Below are 22,684 nucleotides of genomic sequence, written 5' to 3' on the forward strand. Positions count from 1 at the left end.
TCTCCATATCCCTCACTCCCACCGTCTCCATATCCCCCACTCCCACCGTCTCTACATATCCCCCACTCCCACCGTCTACATATCCCTCACTCCCACCATCTCCATATCCCTCACTCCCACTGTCTCCATATCCTCACTCCCACCGTCTCCATATCCCTCACTCCCACTGTCTCCATATCCCTCACTCCCACCGTCTCTCCATATCCCTCACTCCCACCGTCTCTCCATATCCCTCACTCCACCATCTCCATATCCCTCACTCCCACTGTCTCCATATCCCTCACTCCCACCGTCTCCATATCCCCCACTCCCATCGTCTCCATATCCCTCACTCCCACCATCTCCATATACCCCACTCCCACCGTCTCCATATACCTCACTCCCACCGTCTCCATATCCCTCACTCCCACCGTCTCCATATCCCTCACTCCCACCGTCTCCATATCCCTCACTCCCACCGTCTCCATATCCCTCACTCCCACCATCTCCATATCCCTCACTCACACCATCTCCATATCCCTCACTCCCACTGTGTCCATATCTCTCACTCCTACCGTCTCCATATCCCTCACTCCCACCGTCTCCAGATCCCTCACTCCCACTGTCTCCATATCCCTCACTCCCACCTTCTCCATATCCCTCACTCACACCATCTTCATATCCCTCACTCCCACCATCTCCATATCCGTCACTCCCACTGTCTCCATATCCCTCACTCCCACTGTCTCCATATCCCTCACTCCCAACGTCTCCATATCCCTCACTCCCACCGTCTCTCCATATCCCTCACTCCCATCGTCTCCATATCCCTCACTCCCACTGTCTCTCCATATCCCTCACACCCACCATCTCTCCATAACCCCCACTCCCACCGCCTCCATATACCTCACTCCGGAGTGTACGATGTCTCCCTGAGAGAGAGAGGGGACTGAGAGACAGCAGTCAGTGTACAGATATCTCCCTGAGAGAGAGAGGGGACTGAGAGACACCAGTCAGTGTACAGATAACTCCCTGAGAGAGAGAGGGGACGGAGTGACACCAGTCAGTGTACAGATATCTCCCCGAGAGAGAGAGAGGGGACTGAGAGACACCAGTCAGTGTACAGATATCTCCCCGAGAGAGAGAGAGGGGACTGAGAGTCACCAGTCAGTGTACAGATATCTCCCTGAGAGAGGGGACTGAGAGACACCAGTCAGTGTACAGATATCTCCCTGAGAGAGAGGGGACTGAGAGACACCAGTCAGTGTACAGATGTCTCCCTGAGAGAGAGGGGACTGAGAGACACCAGTCAGTGTACAGATATCTCCCTGAGAGAGAGGGGACTGAGAGACACCAGTCAGTGTTCCGATATCTCCCTGAGAGAGAGATGGGACTGAGAGACACCAGTCAGTGTACAGATATCTCCCTGAGAGAGAGAGGGGACTGAGAGACACCAATCAGTGTACAGATATCTCGCTGAGAGAGAGGGGACTGAGAGACACCAGTCAGTGTACAGATATCTCCCTGAGAGAGGGGACTGAGAGACACCAGTCAGTGCACAGATATCTCCGAGAGAGAGAGAGAGGGGACTGAGAGACACCAGTCAGTGGACAGATATCTCATTGAGAGAGAGGGGGACTGAGAGACACCAGTCAGTGTACAGATATCTCCCTGAGAGAGAGGGGATTGAGAGACACCAGTCAGTGTACAGATATCTCCCTGAGAGAGAGGGGACTGAGAGACACCAGTCGGTGTACAGATATCTCCCTGAGAGAGAGAGGGACTGAGAGACACCAGTTATACAGATATCTCCCTGAGAGAGAGAGGGACTGAGAGACACCAGTCAGTGTACAGATATCTCCCTGAGAGAGAGGGGACGGAGAGACAACAGTCAGTGTACAGATATCTCCCTGAGAGAGAGAGGGACTGAGAGACACCAGTCAGTGTACAGATATCCCCCTGAGAGAGAGGGGACTGAGAGACACCAGTCAGTGTACAGATATCTCCCTGGGAGAGAGGGGGGACTGAGAGACACCAGTCAGTCTACAGATATCCCCCTGAGAGAGAGAGGGACTGAGAGACACCAGTCAGTGTACAGATATCCCCCTGAGAGAGAGAGGGAACTGAGAGACACCAGTCAGTGTACAGATATCTCCCTGAGAGAGAGAGGGGACTGAGAGACACCAGTCAGTGTACAGATATCTCCCTGAGAGCGAGGGGACTGAGAGACACCAGTCAGTGTACAGATATCTCCCTGAGAGAGAGGGGGGACTGAGAGACACCTGTCAGTGTACAGATATCTCCCTGAGAGAGAGAGGGGACTGAGAGACACCAGTCAGTGTTTACATATCTCCCTGAGAGAGAGAGGGAACTGAGAGGCACCAGTCAGTGTACAAATATCTCCCTGAGAGAGAGGGGACTGAGAGACACCAGTCAGTGTACAGATATCTCCCTGAGAGAGAGAGGGGACTGAGAGACACCAGTCAGAGTACAGATATCTCCCTGAGAGAGAGGGGAGTGAGTGACACCAGTCAGTGTACAGATATCTCCCTGAGAGAGGGGACTGAGAGACACCAGTCAGTGTACAGATATCTCCCTGAGAGCGAGGGGACTGAAAGACACCAGTCAGAGTACAGATATCTCCCTGAGAGAGAGGGGACTGAGAGACACCAGTCAGTGTGCAGAAATCTCCCTGAGAGAGGGGACTGAGAGACACCAGTCAGTGTACAGATATCTCCCTGAGAGAGGGGACTGAGAGACACCAGTCAGTGTACAGATATCTCCCTGAGAGCGAGGGGACTGAAAGACACCAGTCAGAGTACAGATATCTCCCTGAGAGAGAGGGGAGTGAGAGACACCAGTCAGTGTACAGATATCTCCTTGAGAGAGAGGGGAGTGAGAGACACCAGTCAGTGTACAGATATCTCCCTGAGAGAGAGAGGACTGAGAGACACCAGTCAGTGTACAGATATCTCCCTGGGAGAGAGAGGGGACTGAGAGACACCTGTCAGTGTACAGATATCTCCCTGAGAGAGAGAGAGGGGACTGAGAGACACCAGTCAGTGTACAGATATCTCCCTGAGAGCGAGGGGACTGAGACACCAGTCAGTGTACAGATATCTCCCTGAGAGAGAGGGGACTGAGAGACACCACTCAGTGTACAGATATCTCCCTGAGAGATAGAGAGGGGACTGAGAGACACCAGTCAGTGTCCCGATATCTCCGAGCGAGAGAGAGGGAACTGAGAGACACCAGTCTGTGTACAGATATCTCCCTGAGAGAGAGGGGGGACTGAGAGACACCAGTCAGTGTTCCGATATCTCCCTGAGAGAGAGAGGGGACTGAGAGACACCAGTCAGTGTACAGATATCTCCCTGAGAGCGAGGGGACTGAGAGACACCAGTCAGTGTACAGATATCTCCCTGAGAGAGAGAGGACTGAGAGACACCAGTCAGTGTACAGATATCTCCGAGCGTGAGAGAGGGAACTGAGAGACACCAGTCAGTGTACAGATATCTCCCTGAGAGAGAGGGGGGACTGAGAGACACCAGTCAGTGTACAGATATCTCCCTGAGAGACAGCGGACTGAGAGACACCAGTCAGTGTACAGATATCTGCCTGAGAGAGAGAGGGGACTGAGAGACACCAGTCAGTGTACAGATATCTGCCTGAGAGAGAGAGGGGACTGAGAGACAGCAGTCAGTGTACAGATATCTCCCTGAGAGAGAGAGGGGACTGAGAGACACCAGTCAGTGTACCGATATCTCCGAGAGAGAGAGAGAGGGAACTGAGAAACACCAGTCAGTGTACAGATATCTCCCTGAGAGAGAGGGGGGACTGAGAGACACCAGTCAGTGTTCCAATATCTCCCTGAGAGAGAGAGGGGACTGAGAGACACCAGTCAGTGTACAGATATCTCCCTGAGAGCGAGGGGACTGAGAGACACCAGTAAGTGTACAGATATATCCCTGGGAGAGAGGGGACTGAGAGACACCAGTCAGTGTACAGATATCTCCCTGAGAGAGAGAGGGGACTGAGAGACACCAGTCAGTGTACAGATATCTCCCTGAGAGAGAGAGGGGACTGAGAGACACCAGTCAGTGTACAGATATCTCCCTGAGAGAGAGAGGGAACTGAGAGACACCAGTCAGTGTACAGATATCTCCCTGAGAGCGAGGGGACTGAGAGACACCAGTCAGTGTACAGATATCTCCCTGAGAGGGAGAGGGGACTGAGAGACACCAGTCAGTGTACAGATATCTCCCTGAGAGAGAGAGGGGACTGAGAGACACCAGTCAGTGTACAGATATCTCCCTGAGAGAGAGAGGGGACTGAGAGACACCAGTCAGTGTACAGATATCTCCCTGAGAGAGAGAGGACTGAGAGACACCAGTCAGTGTACAGATATCTCCCTGAGAGAGAGGGGGGACTGAGAGACACCAGTCAGTGTACAGATATCTCCCTGAGAGAGAGAGGGGACTGAGAAACACCAGTCAGTGTACAGATATCTCCCTGAGAGAGGGGACCGAGAGACACCAGTCAGTGTACAGATATCTGCCTGAGAGAGAGAGGGGACTGAGAGACAGCAGTCAGTTTACAGATATCTCCCTGAGAGAGAGAGGGGACTGAGAGACAGCAGTCAGTGTACCGATATCTCCGAGAGAGAGAGAGGGAACTGAGAGACACCAGTCAGTGTACAGATATCTCCCTGAGAGAGAGGGGGGACTGAGAGACACCAGTCAGTGTACCGATATCTCCGAGCGAGAGAGAGGGAACTGAGAGACACCAGTCAGTGTACAGATATCTCCCTGAGAGAGAGGGGACTGAGAGACACCAGTCAGTGTACAGATATCTCCCTGAGAGAGAGAGGACTGAGAGACACCAGTCAGTGTACAGATATCTCCCTGAGAGAGAGGGGGGACTGAGAGACACCAGTCAGTGTACAGATATCTCCCTGAGAGAGAGAGGGGACTGAGAGACACCAGTCAGTGTACAGATATCTCCCTGAGAGAGAGAGGGGACTGAGAGACACCAGTCAGTGTACAGATATCTCCCTGAGAGAGAGAGGGGACTGAGAGACACCAGTCAGTGTACAGATATCTCCCTGAGAGAGAGAGGGGACTGAGAGACACCAGTCAGTGTACCGATATCTCCGAGCGAGAGAAAGGGAACTGAGAGACACCAGTCAGTGTACAGATATCTCCCTGAGAGAGAGGGGGGACTGAGAGACACCAGTCAGTGTACAGATATCTCCCTGAGAGAGAGCGGACTGAGAGACACCAGTCAGTGTACAGATATCTGCCTGAGAGAGAGAGGGGACTGAGAGACAGCAGTCAGTGTACAGATATCTCCCTGAGAGAGAGATGGGACTGAGAGACACCAGTCAGTGTACCGATATCTCCGAGAGAGAGAGAGGGAACTGAGAGACACCAGTCAGTGTACAGATATCTCCATGAGAGAGAGGGGGGACTGAGAGACACCAGTCAGTGTACAGATATCTCCCTGAGAGAGAGGGGACTGAGAGACACCAGTCAGGGTACAGATATCTCCCTGAGAGAGAGGGGACTGAGAGACACCAGTCAGTGTACAGATATCTCCCTGAGAGAGAGAGGGGACTGAGAGACACCAGTCAGTGTACCGATATCTCCGAGCGAGAGAGAGGGAACTGAGAGACACCAGTCAGTGTACAGATATCTCCCTGAGAGAGAGGGGACTGAGAGACACCAGTCAGGGTACAGATATCTCCCTGAGAGAGAGGGGACTGAGAGACACCAGTCAGTGTACAGATATCTCCCTGAGAGAGAGAGAGGGGGACTTAGAGATACCAGTCAGTGTACAGATATCTCCCTGAGAGAGAGAGGACACTGAGAGACACCAGTCAGTGTACAGATATCTCCCTGAGAGAGAGAGGGGACTGAGAGACACCAGTCAGGGTACAGATATCTCCCTGAGAGAGAGAGGGGACTGAGAGACACCAGTCAGTGTACCGATATCTCTGAGCGAGAGAGAGGGAACTGAGAGACACCAGTCAGTGTACAGATATCTCCCTGAGAGAGAGAGGACTGAGAGACACCAGTCAGTGTGCAGATATCTCCCTGAGAGAGAGAGGGGACTGAGAGACACCAGTCAGTGTACAGATATCTCCCTGAGAGAGAGAGGACACTGAGAGACACCAGTCAGTGTACAGATATATCCCTGGGAGAGAGAGGGGATTGAGAGACACCAGTCAGTGTACAGATATCTCCCTGAGAGAGAGAGGGAACTGAGCGACACCAGTCAGTGTACAGATATCTCCCTGGGAGAGAGGGGACTGAGATACACCAGTCAGTGTACAGATATCTCCCTGAGAGAGAGGGGACTGAGAGACACCAGTCAGTGTACAGATATCTCCCTGGGAGAGAGAGGGAACTGAGCGACACCAGTCAGTGTACAGATATCTCCCTGGGAGAGAGGGGACTGAGATACACCAGTCAGTGTACAGATATCTCCCTGAGAGAGAGGGGACTGAGAGACACCAGTCAGTGTACAGATATCTCCCTGAGAGAGAGAGGACTGAGAGACACCAGTCAGTGTACAGATATCTCCCTGAGAGAGAGAGGGAACTGAGCGACACCAGTCAGTGTACAGATATCTCCCTGGGAGAGAGGGGACTGAGATACACCAGTCAGTGTACAGATATCTCCCTGAGAGAGAGGGGACTGAGAGACACCAGTCAGTGTACAGATATCTCCCTGAGAGAGAGAGGACTGAGAGACACCAGTCAGTGTACAGATATCTCCCTGAGAGAGAGAGGGAACTGAGCGACACCAGTCAGTGTACAGATATCTCCCTGGGAGAGAGGGGACTGAGATACACCAGTCAGTGTACAGATATCTCCCTGAGAGAGAGGGGACTGAGAGACACCAGTCAGTGTACAGATATCTCCCTGAGAGAGAGAGGACTGAGAGACACCAGTCAGTGTACAGATATCTCCCTGAGAGAGAGAGGGAACTGAGCGACACCAGTCAGTGTACAGATATCTCCCTGGGAGAGAGGGGACTGAGATACACCAGTCAGTGTACAGATATCTCCCTGAGAGAGAGGGGACTGAGAGACACCAGTCAGTGTACAGATATCTCCCTGAGAGAGAGAGGACTGAGAGACACCAGTCAGTGTACAGATATCTCCCTGAGAGAGAGGGGACTGAGATACACCAGTCAGTGTACAGATATCTCCCTGAGAGAGAGGGGACTGAGAGACACCAGTCAGTGTACAGATATCTCCCTGAGAGAGAGAGGACTGAGAGACACCAGTCAGTGTACAGATATCCCCCTGAGAGAGAGGGGACTGAGAGACACCAGTCAGTGTACAGATATCTGCCTGAGAGAGAGAGGGGACTGAGCGACACCAGTCAGTGCACAGATATCTACCTGAGAGAGAGAGGGGACTGAGAGACACCAGTCAGTGTACAGATATCTCCCTGAGAGAGAGAGAGGACTGAGAGACACCAGTCAGTGTACAGATATCTCCCTGAGAGAGAGGGGATTGAGAGACACCAGTCAGTGTACAGATATCTCCCTGAGAGAGAGGGGACTGAGAGACACCAGTCAGTGTACAGATATCTCCCTGAGAGAGAGGGGACTGAGAGACACCAGTCAGCGTACAGATATCTCCCTGAGAGAGAGCGGACTGAGAGACACCAGTCAGTGTACAGATATCCCCCTGAGAGAGAGGGGACTGAGAGACACCAGTCAGTGTACAGCTATCTGCCTGAGAGAGAGAGGGGACTGAGCGACACCAGTCAGTGCACAGATATCTACCTGAGAGAGAGAGGGGACTGAGAGACACCAGTCAGTGTACAGATATCTCCCTGAGAGAGAGAGAGGACTGAGAGACACCAGTCAGTGTACAGATATCTCCCTGAGAGAGAGGGGACTGAGAGACACCAGTCAGTGTACAGATATCTCCCTGAGAGAGAGAGAGAGGACTGAGAGACACCAGTCAGTGTACAGATATCTCCCTGAGAGAGAGAGGGGACTGAGAGACACCAGTCAGTGTGCAGATATCTCCCTGAGAGAGAGAGGGGACTGAGAGACACCAGTCAGTGTACAGATATCTCCCTGAGAGAGAGGGGACTGAGAGACACCAGTCAGTGTACAGATATCTCCCTGAGAGAGAGGGGACTGAGAGACACCAGTCAGTGTACAGATATCTCCCAGAGAGAGAGAGGGGACAGAGAGACACCAGTCAGTGTACAGATATCTCCCTGAGAGAGAGGGGGGACTGAGAGACACCAGTCAGTGTACAGATATCTCCCAGAGAGAGAGAGGGGACTGAGAGACACCAGTCAGTGTACAGATATCTCCCCGAGAGAGAGGGGACTGAGAGACACCAGTCAGTGTACAGATATCTCCCCGAGAGAGAGGGGACTGAGAGACACCAGTCAGTGTACAGATATCTCCCTGAGAGAGAGGGACTGAGAGACACCAGTCAGTGTACCGATTTCCCCATGAGAGAGAGGACTGAGAGACACCAGTCAGTGTACAGATATCTCCCTGCGAGAGAGGGGGGACTGAGAGACACCAGTCAGTGTACAGATATCTCCCTGAGAGAGAGGGGACTGAGAGACACCAGTCAGTGTACAGATATCTCCCTGAGAGAGAGAGGGGACTGAGAGACACCAGTCAGTGTACAGATATCTCCCTGAGAGACAGCGGACTGAGAGACACCAGTCAGTGTACAGATATCTCCTCGAGAGAGAGAGGGGACTGAGAGACACCAGTCAGTGTACAGATATCTCCCTGAGAGAGAGGGGACTGAGAGACACCAGTCAGTGTACAGATATCTCCCTGAGAGAGAGGGGACTGAGAGACACCAGTCAGTGTACAGATATCTCCCTGAGAGAGAGGGGACTGAGAGACACCAGTCAGTGTACAGATATCTCCCTGAGAGAGAGGGGACTGAGAGACACCAGTCAGTGTACAGATATCTCCCTGAGAGAGAGGGGACTGAGAGACACCAGTCAGTGTACAGATATCTCCCTGAGAGAGAGAGGACTGAGAGACACCAGTCAGAGTACAGATGTCTCCCTGAGAGAGAGAGGGGACTGAGAGACACCAGTCAGAGTACAGATATCTCCCTGAGAGAGAGGGGACTGAGAGACACCAGTCAGTGTCCAGATATCTCCCTGAGAGAGAGAGGACTGAGAGACACCAGTCAGTGTACAGATATCTACCTGAGAGAGAGGGGGGACTGAGAGACACCAGTCAGTGTACAGATGTCTCCCTGAGAGAGAGAGGGGACTGAGAGACACCAGTCAGTGTACAGATATTTCTGTGAGGATAAGGAATCTAGTTGATTAATAATACCTGATGTTTCTGTCTGGGCTTCATCGAAAGGTAATGTTTAGGGATCCCTGAGCTCGGTGTGAATTGTCGAGGGACCATCTACATTTGGTTTCTCAGTTGCGGCCTAGTTGCTCTTGGTGATTTTTGAAGCCTCACCTTTAAATCGGCCTGTAGCTGTCTTCCACAGGACAAAGCCATCGTGGACAAGCTTCCGGCGAATCAGATCCTCCCTGCGAAACTGCCTCCCGCCGTGCATGGCGGCCATTGTCTTGGTGTCCATGCGGTTGTAGATATCCTGCAGACGGAACCTCTTCTCGCACTCATGTACCTCCTGGTCCACAGCGGTGATCAGCTCCTTCACCAGCATCAGAGAATTGCTCAGGTCCCTGCGATCTTCCTCATTCCCTGGGGATTTACACAACACGGTCAGGCCCGTTCTGCTCACTGAACCGACCGACTCGCAACCCGGGGCCAATAAAACGAAGGTAGGCCCATTGGCCCATCTGCTCCGACGCCAATGCTGGCCCAGTCCATACTGCTCGAAATGGATGTCCGACTCGGATTCACTCCGAGTACGCCAGACACTCGAATGAACTTTCGGAGGACGCTGGCCATTGCAGCAAGGGTGGTTCTCCGAGACCCTGACCCCAGCTCCGACCCCTGGCAAACTTAGCCCCTGACCCCAGGCCCTGACCCCTGGAAAGCTCAGCCCCTGGCCCCAGCCCCGACCCCTGGCAAGCTCAGCCCCTGACCCCAGCCCCGACCCCTGGCAAGCTCAGACCCTGACCCCAGCCCCGACCCCTGGCAAACTTAGCCCCTGACCCCAGGCCCTGTCCCCAGCCCCGACCACTGGCAAGCTCAGGACCTGACCCCAGGCCCTGACCCCTGGCAAGCTCAGCCCCTGACCCCAGGCCTTGACCCCTGGCAAGCTCAGGCCCTGACCCCAGCCCCGACCCCTGGCAAGCTTAGCCCCTGACCCCAGGCCCTGACCCCTGGCAAGCTCAGGCCCTGAACCCAGCCCCGACCCCTGACAAGCTCAGCCCCTGACCCCAGCCCAGACCCCTGGAAAGCTCAGGCCCTGACCCCAGCCCCGACCACTGGCAAGCTTAGCCCCTGACCCCAGCCCCGACCCCTGGCAAGCTTAGCCCCTGACCCCAGGCCCTGACCTCAGCCCCGACCCCTGGCAAGCTTAGCCCCTGACCCCAGGCCCTGACCCCTGGCAAGCTTAGCCCCTGATCCCTGGCAAGCTCAGGCCCCGACCCCAGGCCCTGACCCCTGGCAAGCTTAGCCCCTGACCCCAGCCCCGACCCCTGGCAAGCTTAGCCCCTGACCCCAGCCCAGACCCCTGGAAAGCTCAGGCCCCGACCCCAGGCCCTGACCCCTGGCAAGCTTAGCCCCTGACCCCAGCCCCGACCCCTGGCAAGCTTAGCCCCTGACCCCAGGCCCTGACCTCAGCCCCGACCCCTGGCAAGCTTAGCCCCTGACCCCAGGCCCTGACCCCTGGCAAGCTCAGACCCTGACCCCAGGCCCTGACCCCTGGCAAGCTTAGCCCATGACACCAAGCCCTGACCCCTTGCAAGCTTAGCCCCTGACCCCAGGCCCTGACCCCTGGCAAGCTCAGACCCTGACCCCAGGCCCTGACCCCTGGCAAGCTTAGCCCATGACACCAAGCCCTGACCCCTTGCAAGCTCAGGCCCTGACCCCAGCCCAGACCGCTGGCAAGCTCAGGCCCTGACCCCAGCCCCAACCCCTAACAAGCTTAGCCCCTGACCCCAGGCCCTGACCCCTGGCAAGCTCAGGCCCTGACCCCAGCCCAGACCGCTGGCAAGCTCAGGCCCTGACCCCAGCCCCAACCCCTAACAAGCTTAGCCTATGACTCCAGGCCCTGACCCCTGGCAAGCTCAGACCCTGACCCCAGCCCAGACCGCTGGCAAGCTCAGGCCCTGACCCCAGCCCCAACCCCTAACAAGCTTAGCCTATGACTCCAGGCCCTGACCCCTGGCAAGCTCAGACCCTGACCCCAGGCCCAGACCACTGGCAAGCTTAGCCTATGACTCCAGGCCCCGACCCCTTGCAAGCTCAGGCCCTGACCCCAGGCACTGACCCCAGACCCTGACCCCAGACCCAGACCCCCGGCAAGTCAGACCCTGACCCCAGGCCCTGACCCCTTGCAAGCTTAGCCTATGACTCCAGGCCCTGACCCCTGGCAAGCTCAGACCCTGACCCCAGGCCCTGACCCCTGGCAAGCTCAGGCCCTGACCCCAGGCACTGACTCCAGACCCTGACCCCAGACCCAGACCCCCGGCAAGTCAACCCTGACCCCAGGCCCTGACCCCTGGCAAGCTCAGACCCTGACCCCAGACCCTGACCCCAGGCCCAGACCACAGGCAAGCTCAGACCCAGACCCCTGGCAAGCTCAGACCCTGACCCCAGACCCCGACCCCAGCCCTGACCCCTGGCAAGCTTAGCCCATGACCACAGGCCCTGACCCTTGGCAAGCTTAGCCCATGACCCCAGGCCCTGACCCCCGGCAAGCTCAGACCCTGACCCCAGACCCTGACCCCAGGCCCAGACCCGTGGCAAGCTCAGGCCCTGACCCCAGCCTTACCCCTGGCAAGCTCAGACCCTGACCCCAGGCCCAGAACCCGGGAAAGCTCAGGACTTGACCCCTGGCACTGACCCCTGGCAAGCTCAGGCCCTTACCCCAGCCCTAGCTCTGGCAAGCTTAGCCCCTGACCCCAGACCTGACCCCTGGCAAGCTCAGGCCCTGACCCCAGCCCTGACCCCTGGCAAGCTTAGCCCCTGACCCCAGCCCTGACCCTGGCAAGCTCAGGCCCCGACCCCTGGCAAGCTCAGCCCCTGACCCCAGCCCCGCCCCGCCCCCTGGCAAGCTTAGCCCCTGACCCCAGGCCCTGACCCCAGCCCCGACCCTGGCAAGCTCAGACCCTGGTCCCATGCCCTGACCCCTGGCAAGCTCAGACCCTGGCCCCATGCCCTGACTTAGACCCCTGGCCCTGACCCCTGGCAAGCTCAGACCCTGGCCCCCTGGCAAGCTCAGACCTTGACCCCAGGCCCTGACCCCTGGCAAGCTCAGACCCTGACCCCAGGCCCTGACTCAGACCCCTGGCCCTGACCCCTGGCAAGCTCAGACCCTGGCCCCCTGGCAAGCTCAGACCTTGACCCCAGGCCCTGACCCCTGGCAAGCTCAGACCCTGGCACCAGGCCCTGACCCCTGGCAAGCTCAGACCCAGACCCCTGGCCCTGACTTAGACCCCTGGCCCTGACCCCTGGCAAGCTCAGACCCTGACCCCAGGCCCTGACTCAGACCCCTGGCTCTGACCCCTGGCAAGCTCAGACCCTGACCCCAGTCCCTGACCCCTGGCAAGCTCAGACCCTGACCCCAGCCCCGACCACTGGCAAGCTCAGACCCAGACCCCTGGCCCTGACCCCTGGTAGGCTCAGATCCTGACCCCAGGCCCTGACTCAGACCCCTGGCCCTGACCCCTGGTAGGCTCAGACCCTGACCCCTGGCCCTGACCCCTGGCAAGCTCAGACACTGGCCCCCAGCAAGCTCACACCCTGACCCCAGGCCCTGACTCAGACCCCAGGCCCTGATCCCTGGCAAGCTCAGACCCTGACCCCAGGCCCTGACTCAGACCCCTGGCTCTGACCCCTGACAAGCTCAGACCCTGACCCCAGGCCCTGACCCCAGGCCATGACCCCTGGCCTGCTCAGACCCTGACCCCAGGCTCTGACCCCTGGCAAGCTCAGACCCTGACCCCAGGCCCTGACCTTGGGCCTGCACAGACACTGACCCCTGGTACTGTGATATCGGGCCTCCTTCAACCTTGGCCCAGGGCCCTGAACTATGACACCGGGCCTTGGTCCCTGATTCCATGCCTGCTCGGACTCTGAACCCGGATTCTGACCCCTGACCCGAGGTGACCCTGTTCTGACCGCTGACCCCATGCCTGTTCTCAACCTGCCCATGGCTGAACGGTCAGAATTCCTGCTCCAGCCCCGGAACGATTCCTACCTTTTGTATTGTGCAATATTCGGTCAAGGAGCACGGGATACTTAGTGATTCGCTGGGTAACCAGGAGGATGCATTCCTGGATTCCATGTCTCCTCAGAACAGAACTTCGAGTCACTCTCTGTCACAGGTACAGAAAAAATGATTAGGATCCACAATCCAGGACGGGTACAGCACGGGGTTAGATACAGAGTAAAGCTCCCTCTACCCTGTCCCCATCAAACACTCCCAGGACAGGTACAGCACGGGGTTAGATACAGAGTAAAGCTCCCTCTACACTGTCCCCCATCAAACACTCCCAGGACAGGCACAGCACGGGGTTAGATACAGAGTAAAGCTCCCTCTACACTGTCCCCATCAAACACTCCCAGGACAGGTACAGCACGGGGTTAGATACAGAGTAAAGCTCACTCTACACTGTCCCCATCAAACACTCCCAGGACGGGGACAGCACGGGGTTAGGTACAGAGTAAAGCTCCCTCTACACTGTCCCCATCAAACACTCCCAGGACAGGTACAGCACGGGGTTAGATACAGAGTAAAGCTCCCTCTACCCTGTCCCCATCAAACACTCCCAGGACAGGTACAGCACGGGGTTAGATACAGAGTAAAGCTCCCTCGACACTGTCCCCATCAAACTCTCCCAGGACCGGTACAGCACGGGGTTAGATACAGAGTAAAGCTCCCTCTACACTGTCCCCATCAAACACTCCCAGGACAGTTACAGCACGTGGTTAGATACAGAGTAAAGCTCCCTCGACACTGTCCTCATCAAACACTCCCAGGACAGGTACAGTACGGGGTTAGATACAGAGTAAAGCTCCCTCTACACTGTCCCCATCAAACACTCCCAGGACAGTTACAGCACGTGGTTAGATACAGAGTAAAGCTCCCTCGACACTGTCCTCATCAAACACTCCCAGGACAGATACAGTACGGGGTTAGATACAGAGTAAAGCTCCCTCTACACTGTCCCCATCAAACACTCCCAGGACAGTTACAGCACGTGGTTAGATACAGAGTAAAGCTCCCTCTACACTGTCCCAATCAAAAACTCCCAGGACAGGTACAGCACAGGGTTAGATACAGAGTAAAGCTCCCTCGACACTGTTCCCATCAAACACTCCCAGGACATGTACAGCACAGGGTTAGATACAGAGTAAAGCTCCCTCTACCCTGTCCCCATCAAACACTCCCAGGACAGGTACAGCACCGGGTTAGATACAGAGTAAAGCTCCCTCTACACTGTCCTCATCAAACACTCCCAGGTCAGGTACAGCACGGGGTTAGATACAGAGTAAAGCTCCCTCGACACTGTCCCCATCAAACACTCCCAGGACAGGTACAGCACGGGGTTAGATACAGAGTAAAGCTCCCTCGACACTGTCCACATCAAACAGTCCCAGGACAGATACAGCACGGGGTTAGATACAGAGTAAAGCTCCCTCTACACTGCCCCCATCAAGCACGCCCAGGACAGGTACAGCACGGGGTTAGACACAGAGTAAAGCTCCCTCTACACTGTCCACATCAAACACTCCCAGGACAGGTACAGCACGGGGTTAGATACAGAGTAAAGCTCCCTCTACACTGTCCCCATCAAACACTCCCAGGACAGGAACAGCACGGGGTTAGACACAGATTAAAGCTCCCTCTACCCTGTCCCCATCAAACACTCCCAGGACAGGTACAGCACAGGGTTAGACACAGAGTAAAATCCCTCTACACTGTCCCCATCAAACACTCCCAGGACAGGTACAGCACAGGGTTAGATACAGAGTAAAGCTCCCTCTACACTGTCCCCATCAAACACTCCCAGGACAGGTACAGCACATGGTTAGATACAGAGTAAAGCTCCCTCCACACTGTCCCCATTAAACATTCCCAGGACAGGTACAGCACGGGGTTAGTTACAGAGTAAAGCTCCCTCTACACTGTCCCCATCAAACACTCCCAGGACAGGTACAGCACAGGGTTAGATACACAGTAAAGCTCCCTCTACACTGTCCCCATCAAACACTCCCAGGACAGATACAGCACAGGGTTAGACAAAGCGTAAAGCTCCCTCTCCACTGTCCCCATCAAACGCTCCGAGGACAGGTACAGCACGGGGTTAGATAAAGAGTAAAGCTCCCTCTACACTGTCCCCATCAAACACTCCCAGGACAGGTACAGCACGGGGTTTGATACAGAGTAAAGCTCCCTCTACACTGTCCCCATCAAACACTCCCAGGACAGGTACAGCACGGGGTTAGATACAGAGTGAAGCTCCCTCCACACTGTCCCCATCAGACACTCCCAGGACAGGTACAGCACGGGGTTAGATACAGAGTAAATCTCACTCTACACTGTCGCCATCAAACACTCCCAGGACAGGTACAGAACGGGGATAGATACAGAGTAAAGCTCCCTCTACACTGTCCCCATCAAACACTCCAAGGACAGGTTCAGCACGGGGTTAGATACAGAGTAAAGCTCTATCTGCACTGTCCCCATCAAACACTCCTAGGACAGGTACAGCACGGGGTTAGATACAGAGTAAAGCTCCCGCCACACTGACCCCATCAAACACTCCCAGGACAGGTACAGCACGGGGTTAGATACAGAGTAAAGCTCCCTCTACACTGTCCCCAGCAAACACTCCAAAGGACAGATACAGCACGGGGTTAGATACAGAGTAAAGCTCTCTCTGCACTGTCCCCATCAAACACTCCCAGGACAGGTACAGCACGGGGTTAGATACAGAGTAAAGCTTGCACCACACTGTCACCATCAAACACTCCCAGGACAGGTACAGCACGGGGTTAGATACAGAGTAAAGCTCCCTCTACACTGTCTCCATCAAACAATCCCAGGACAGGTACAGCACGGGGTTAGATACAGAGTAAATCTCCCTCTACACTGTCCCGAACAAACACTCCCAGGACAGGTACAGCACGGGGTTAGATACAGAGTAAAGCTCCCTCTACACTGTCCCCATCAAACACTCCCAGGACAGGTACAGCACGGGGTTAGATACAGAGTAAATCTCCCTCTACATTGTCCCCCATCAAACACTCCCAGGACAGGTACAGCACGGGGTTAGATACAGAGTAAAGCTCCCTCTACACTGTCCCCATCAAACATTCCCAGGACAGGTACAGCACGGGGTTACATACAGAGTAAAGCTCCCTCTACACTGTCCCCATCAAACACTCCCAGGACAGGGACAGCACGGGGTTAGATACAGATAAAGCTGCCTCAACACTGTCCTCATCAAACGGTCCCAGGACAGGTACATTACAGGGTTAGATACAGATTAAAGATGCCTCTACACTGTCCCCATCAAACACTCCCAGGACAGATACAGCACAGGGTTAGATAAAGAGCAAAGCTCCCTCTAGACTGTCCCCATCAAACGCCCCCAGGACAGGTCCAGCACAGGGTTAGATAAAGAGTAAAGCTCCCTCTCCACTGTCCCCATCAAACGCTCCGAGGACAGGTACAGCACGGGGTTAGATACAGAGGAAATCTCCCTCAACACTGTCCCCATTAAACACTCCCAGGACAGGTACAGCACGGGGTTAGATACAGAGTAAATCTCACTCTACACTGTCGCCATCAAACACTCACAGGACAGATACAGCACGGGGTTAGACACAGAGTAAAGCTCCCTCTAGACTGTCCCCATCAAACACTCCCAGGACAGATACAGCACAGGGTTAGATACAGAGTAAAGCTCCCTCTGCACTGTCCCCAGCAAACACTCCCAGGACAGGTACAGCACGGGGTTAGATACAGAGTAAATCTCCCTCTACACTGTCCCCAACAAACATCCCAGGACAGGTACAGCACGGGGTTAGATACAGAGTAAAGCTCCCTCTACACTGTTCCCATCAAACACTCCCAGGACAGGTACAGCACGGGGTTAGATACAGAGTAAAGCTCCCTCTACACTGTCCCCATCAAACACTCCCAGGACAGGTACAGCACATGGTTAGATACAGAGTAAAGCTCCCTCCACACTGTCCCCATTAAACATTCCCAGGACAGGTACAGCACGGGGTTAGTTACAGAGTAAAGCTCCCTCTACACTGTCCCCATCAAACACTCCCAGGACAGGTACAGCACAGGGTTAGATACACAGTAAAGCTCCCTCTACACTGTCCCCATCAAACACTCCCAGGACAGATACAGCACAGGGTTAGATAAAGCGTAAAGCTCCCTCTAGACTGTCCCCATCAAACGCTCCCAGGACAGGTACAGCACGGGGTTAGATAAAGAGTAAAGCTCCCTCTACACTGTCCCCATCAAACACTCCCAGGACAGGTACAGCACGGGGTTAGATACAGAGTAAATCTCACTCTACACTGTCGCCATCAAACACTCCCAGGACAGGTACAGAACGGGGATAGATACAGAGTAAAGCTCCCTCTACACTGTCCCCATCAAACACTCCAAGGACAGGTTCAGCACGGGGTTAGATACAGAGTAAAGCTCTATCTGCACTGTCCCCATCAAACACTCCTAGGACAGGTACAGCACGGGGTTAGATACAGAGTAAAGCTCCCGCCACACTGACCCCATCAAACACTCCCAGGACAGGTACAGCACGGGGTTAGATACAGAGTAAAGCTCCCTCTACACTGTCCCCAGCAAACACTCCAAAGGACAGATACAGCACGGGGTTAGATACAGAGTAAAGCTCTCTCTGCACTGTCCCCATCAAACACTCCCAGGACAGGTACAGCACGGGGTTAGATACAGAGTAAAGCTTGCACCACACTGTCACCATCAAACACTCCCAGGACAGGTACAGCACGGGGTTAGATACAGAGTAAAGCTCCCTCTACACTGTCTCCATCAAACAATCCCAGGACAGGTACAGCACGGGGTTAGATACAGAGTAAATCTCCCTCTACACTGTCCCGAACAAACACTCCCAGGACAGGTACAGCACGGGGTTAGATACAGAGTAAAGCTCCCTCTACACTGTCCCCATCCAACACTCCCAGGACAGGTACAGCACGGGGTTAGATACAGAGTAAATCTCCCTCTACATTGTCCCCCATCAAACACTCCCAGGACAGGTACAGCACGGGGTTAGATACAGAGTAAAGCTCCCTCTACACTGTCCCCATCAAACATTCCCAGGACAGGTACAGCACGGGGTTACATACAGAGTAAAGCTCCCTCTACACTGTCCCCATCAAACACTCCCAGGACAGGGACAGCACGGGGTTAGATACAGATAAAGCTGCCTCAACACTGTCCTCATCAAACGGTCCCAGGACAGGTACAGCACGGGGTTAGATACAGATTAAAGATGCCTCTACACTGTCCCCATCAAACACTCCCAGGACAGATACAGCACAGGGTTAGATAAAGCGCAAAGCTCCCTCTAGACTGTCCCCATCAAACGCCCCCAGGACAGGTCCAGCACAGGGTTAGATAAAGAGTAAAGCTCCCTCTCCACTGTCCCCATCAAACGCTCCGAGGACAGGTACAGCACGGGGTTAGATACAGAGGAAATCTCCCTCCACACTGTCCCCATTAAACACTCCCAGGACAGGTACAGCACGGGGTTAGATACAGAGTAAATCTCACTCTACACTGTCGCCATCAAACACTCACAGGACAGATACAGCACGGGGTTAGACACAGAGTAAAGCTCCCTCTAGACTGTCCCCATCAAACACTCCAAGGACAGATACAGCACAGGGTTAGATACAGAGTAAAGCTCCCTCTGCACTGTCCCCATCAAACACTCCCAGGACAGGTACAGCACGGGGTTAGATACAGAGTAAATCTCCCTCTACACTGTCCCCAACAAACATCCCAGGACAGGTACAGCACGGGGTTAGATACAGAGTAAAGCTCCCTCTACACTGTCCCCATCAAACATTCCCAGGACAGGTACAGCACGGGGTTACATACAGAGTAAAGCTCCCTCTACACTGTCCCCAACAAACACTCCCAGGACAGGGACAGCACGGGGTTAGATACAGATAAAGCTGCCTCAACACTGTCCTCATCAAACGGTCCCAGGACAGGTACATTACAGGGTTAGATACAGATTAAAGATGCCTCTACACTGTCCCCATCAAACACTCCCAGGACAGATACAGCACAGGGTTAGATAAAGCGCAAAGCTCCCTCTAGACTGTCCCCATCAAACGCCCCCAGGACAGGTCCAGCACAGGGTTAGATAAAGAGTAAAGCTCCCTCTCCACTGTCCCCATCAAACGCTCCGAGGACAGGTACAGCACGGGGTTAGATACAGAGGAAATCTCCCTCCACACTGTCCCCATTAAACACTCCCAGGACAGGTACAGCCCGGGGTTAGATACAGAGTAAATCTCACTCTACACTGTCGCCATCAAACACTCACAGGACAGATACAGCACGGGGTTAGACACAGAGTAAAGCTCCCTCTAGACTGTCCCCATCAAACACTCCCAGGACAGATACAGCACAGGGTTAGATACAGAGTAAAGCTCCCTCTGCACTGTCCCCATCAAACACTCCCAGGACAGGTACAGCACGGGGTTAGATACAGAGTAAATCTCCCTCTACACTGTCCCCAACAAACATCCCAGGACAGGTACAGCACGGGGTTAGATACAGAGTAAAGCTCCCTCTACACTGTTCCCATCAAACACTCCCAGGACAGGTACAGCACGGGGTTAGATACAGAGTAAAGCTCCCTCTACACTGTCCCCATCAAACACTCCCAGGACAGGTACAGCGCATGGTTAGATACAGAGTAAAGCTCCCTCCACACTGTCCCCATTAAACATTCCCAGGACAGGTACAGCACGGGGTTAGTTACAGAGTAAAGCTCCCTCTACACTGTCCCCATCAAACACTCCCAGGACAGGTACAGCACAGGATTAGATACACAGTAAAGCTCCCTCTACACTATCCCCATCAAACACTCCCAGGACAGATACAGCACAGGGTTAGATAAAGCGTAAAGCTCCCTCTCCACTGTCCCCATCAAACGCTCCGAGGACAGGTACGGCACGGGGTTAGATAAAGAGTAAAGCTCCCTCTACACTGTCCCCATCAAACACTCCCAGGACAGGTACAGCACGGGGTTAGATACAGAGTGAAGCTCCCTCCACACTGTCCCCATCAGACACTCCCAGGACAGGTACAGCACGGGGTTAGATACAGAGTAAATCTCACTCTACACTGTCGCCATCAAACACTCCCAGGACAGGTACAGAACGGGGATAGATACAGAGTAAAGCTCCCTCTACACTGTCCCCATCAAACACTCCAAGGACAGGTTCAGCACGGGGTTAGATACAGAGTAAAGCTCTATCTGCACTGTCCCCATCAAACACTCCTAGGACAGGTACAGCACGGGGTTAGATACAGAGTAAAGCTCCCGCCACACTGACCCCATCAAACACTCCCAGGACAGGTACAGCACGGGGTTAGATACAGAGTAAAGCTCCCTCTACACTGTCCCCAGCAAACACTCCAAAGGACAGATACAGCACGGGGTTAGATACAGAGTAAAGCTCTCTCTGCACTGTCACCATCAAACACTCCCAGGACAGGTACAGCACGGGGTTAGATACAGAGTAAAGCTCCCTCTACACTGTCTCCATCAAACAATCCCAGGACAGGTACAGCACGGGGTTAGATACAGAGTAAATCTCCCTCTACACTGTCCCGAACAAACACTCCCAGGACAGGTACAGCACGGGGTTAGATACAGAGTAAAGCTCCCTCTACACTGTCCCCATCAAACACTCCCAGGACAGGTACAGCACGGGGTTAGATACAGAGTAAATCTCCCTCTACATTGTCCCCCATCAAACACTCCCAGGACAGGTACAGCACGGGGTTAGATACAGAATAAAGCTCCCTCTACACTGTCCCCATCAAACATTCCCAGGACAGGTACAGCACGGGGTTACATACAGAGTAAAGCTCCCTCGACACTGTCCCCATCAAACACTCCCAGGACAGGGACAGCACGGGGTTAGATACAGAGTAAAGCTCCCTCTACACTGTTCCCATCAAACACGCCCAGGACAGGTACAGCACGGGGTTAGCGACAGAGTAAAGCTGCCTCTACACTGACCCCATCAAACACTCCCAGGACAGGTACAGCACGCGGTTAGATACAGAGTAAAGCTCCCTCGACACTGTCCCCATCAAACATTCCCAGGACAGGTACAGCACAGGCTTAGATACAGAGTAAAGCTCCCTCCACACTGTCCCCATGAAACAGTCCCAGGACAGGTTCAGCACGGGGTTAGATACAGAGTAAAGCTCCCTGTACACTGTCCCCATCAAACACCCCAAGGACAGGTACAGCACGGGGTTAGATACAGAGTAAAGCTCCCTCTACACTGTCCCCCATCAAACACTCCCAGGACAGGTACAGCACGGGGTTAGATACTGAGTAAAGCTCCCTCTACACTGTCCCCATCAAACACTCCCAGGACAGATACAGAACAGGTTTAGATAAAGCGTAAAGCTCCCTCTACACTGTCCCCATCAAAGACTCCCAGGACAGGTACAGAACGGGGTTAGATACAGAGTGAAGCTCCCTCCACACTGTCCCCATCAGACACTCCCAGGACAGGTACAGCACAGGGTTAGATACAGAGTAAATCTCACTCTTCACTGTCGCCATTAAACACTCCCAGGACAGGTACAGAACGGGGATAGATACAGAGTAAAGCTTCCTCTACACTGTCCCCATCAAACACTCCAAGGACAGGTTCAGCACGGGGTTAGATACAGAGTAAAGCTCCCTCTACACTGTTCCCATCAAACACTCCCAGGACAGGTACAGCACGGGGTTATATATGGAGTAAATCTCCCTCTTCACTGTCCCCAACCAACACTCCCAGGACAGGTACAGCACGGGGTTAGATGCAGAGTAAAGCTACCTCGACACTGTCCCCATCAAACAGTCCCAGGACAGGTACAGCACAGGGTTAGATACAGAGTAAAGCTCCCTCTACACTGTCCCCATCAAACACTCCTAGGACAGGTACAGCACGGGGTTAGATATGGAGTAATTCTCCCTCTACATTGTCCCCATCACACACTCCCAGGATAGGTACAGCACGGGGTTAGATAGAGAGTAAAGCTCCCTCGAATCTTTCCCCATCAAACACTCCCAGGACAGGTACAGCACGGGGTTAGATACAGAGTAAAGCTCCCTCTACACTGTCCCCATCAAACACTCCCAGGACAGGATCAGCACGGGGTTAGATACAGTGTAAAGCTCCCTCTACACTGTCCCCATCAAACACTCCCAGGACAGGTACAGCACGGGGTTAGATACAGGGTAAAGCTCCCTCTACACTGTCCCCATCAAATACTCCCAGGACAG

General features: G+C 54.3%; 1 protein-coding gene across 1 annotated transcript in view; it reads right to left on the reverse strand.

The window, feature by feature from the left end:
• arhgef2b (rho/rac guanine nucleotide exchange factor (GEF) 2b) overlaps positions 1-22,684 on the reverse strand; it is a 281,563-nt gene that overhangs the window by 110,562 nt on the left and 148,317 nt on the right. Inside the window, exons 7-8 of the mRNA XM_072490452.1 lie at positions 13,342-13,459; positions 9,462-9,710 (exon numbers count right to left, since the gene is read on the reverse strand). Of these exons, the coding sequence (XP_072346553.1) occupies positions 9,462-9,710; positions 13,342-13,459 (367 nt within the window). The remainder of the gene's footprint in view (positions 1-9,461; positions 9,711-13,341; positions 13,460-22,684) is intronic.

This window comes from Scyliorhinus torazame, chromosome 26 (assembly GCF_047496885.1).
Source record: "Scyliorhinus torazame isolate Kashiwa2021f chromosome 26, sScyTor2.1, whole genome shotgun sequence".
Taxonomy (NCBI): domain Eukaryota; kingdom Metazoa; phylum Chordata; class Chondrichthyes; order Carcharhiniformes; family Scyliorhinidae; genus Scyliorhinus; species Scyliorhinus torazame.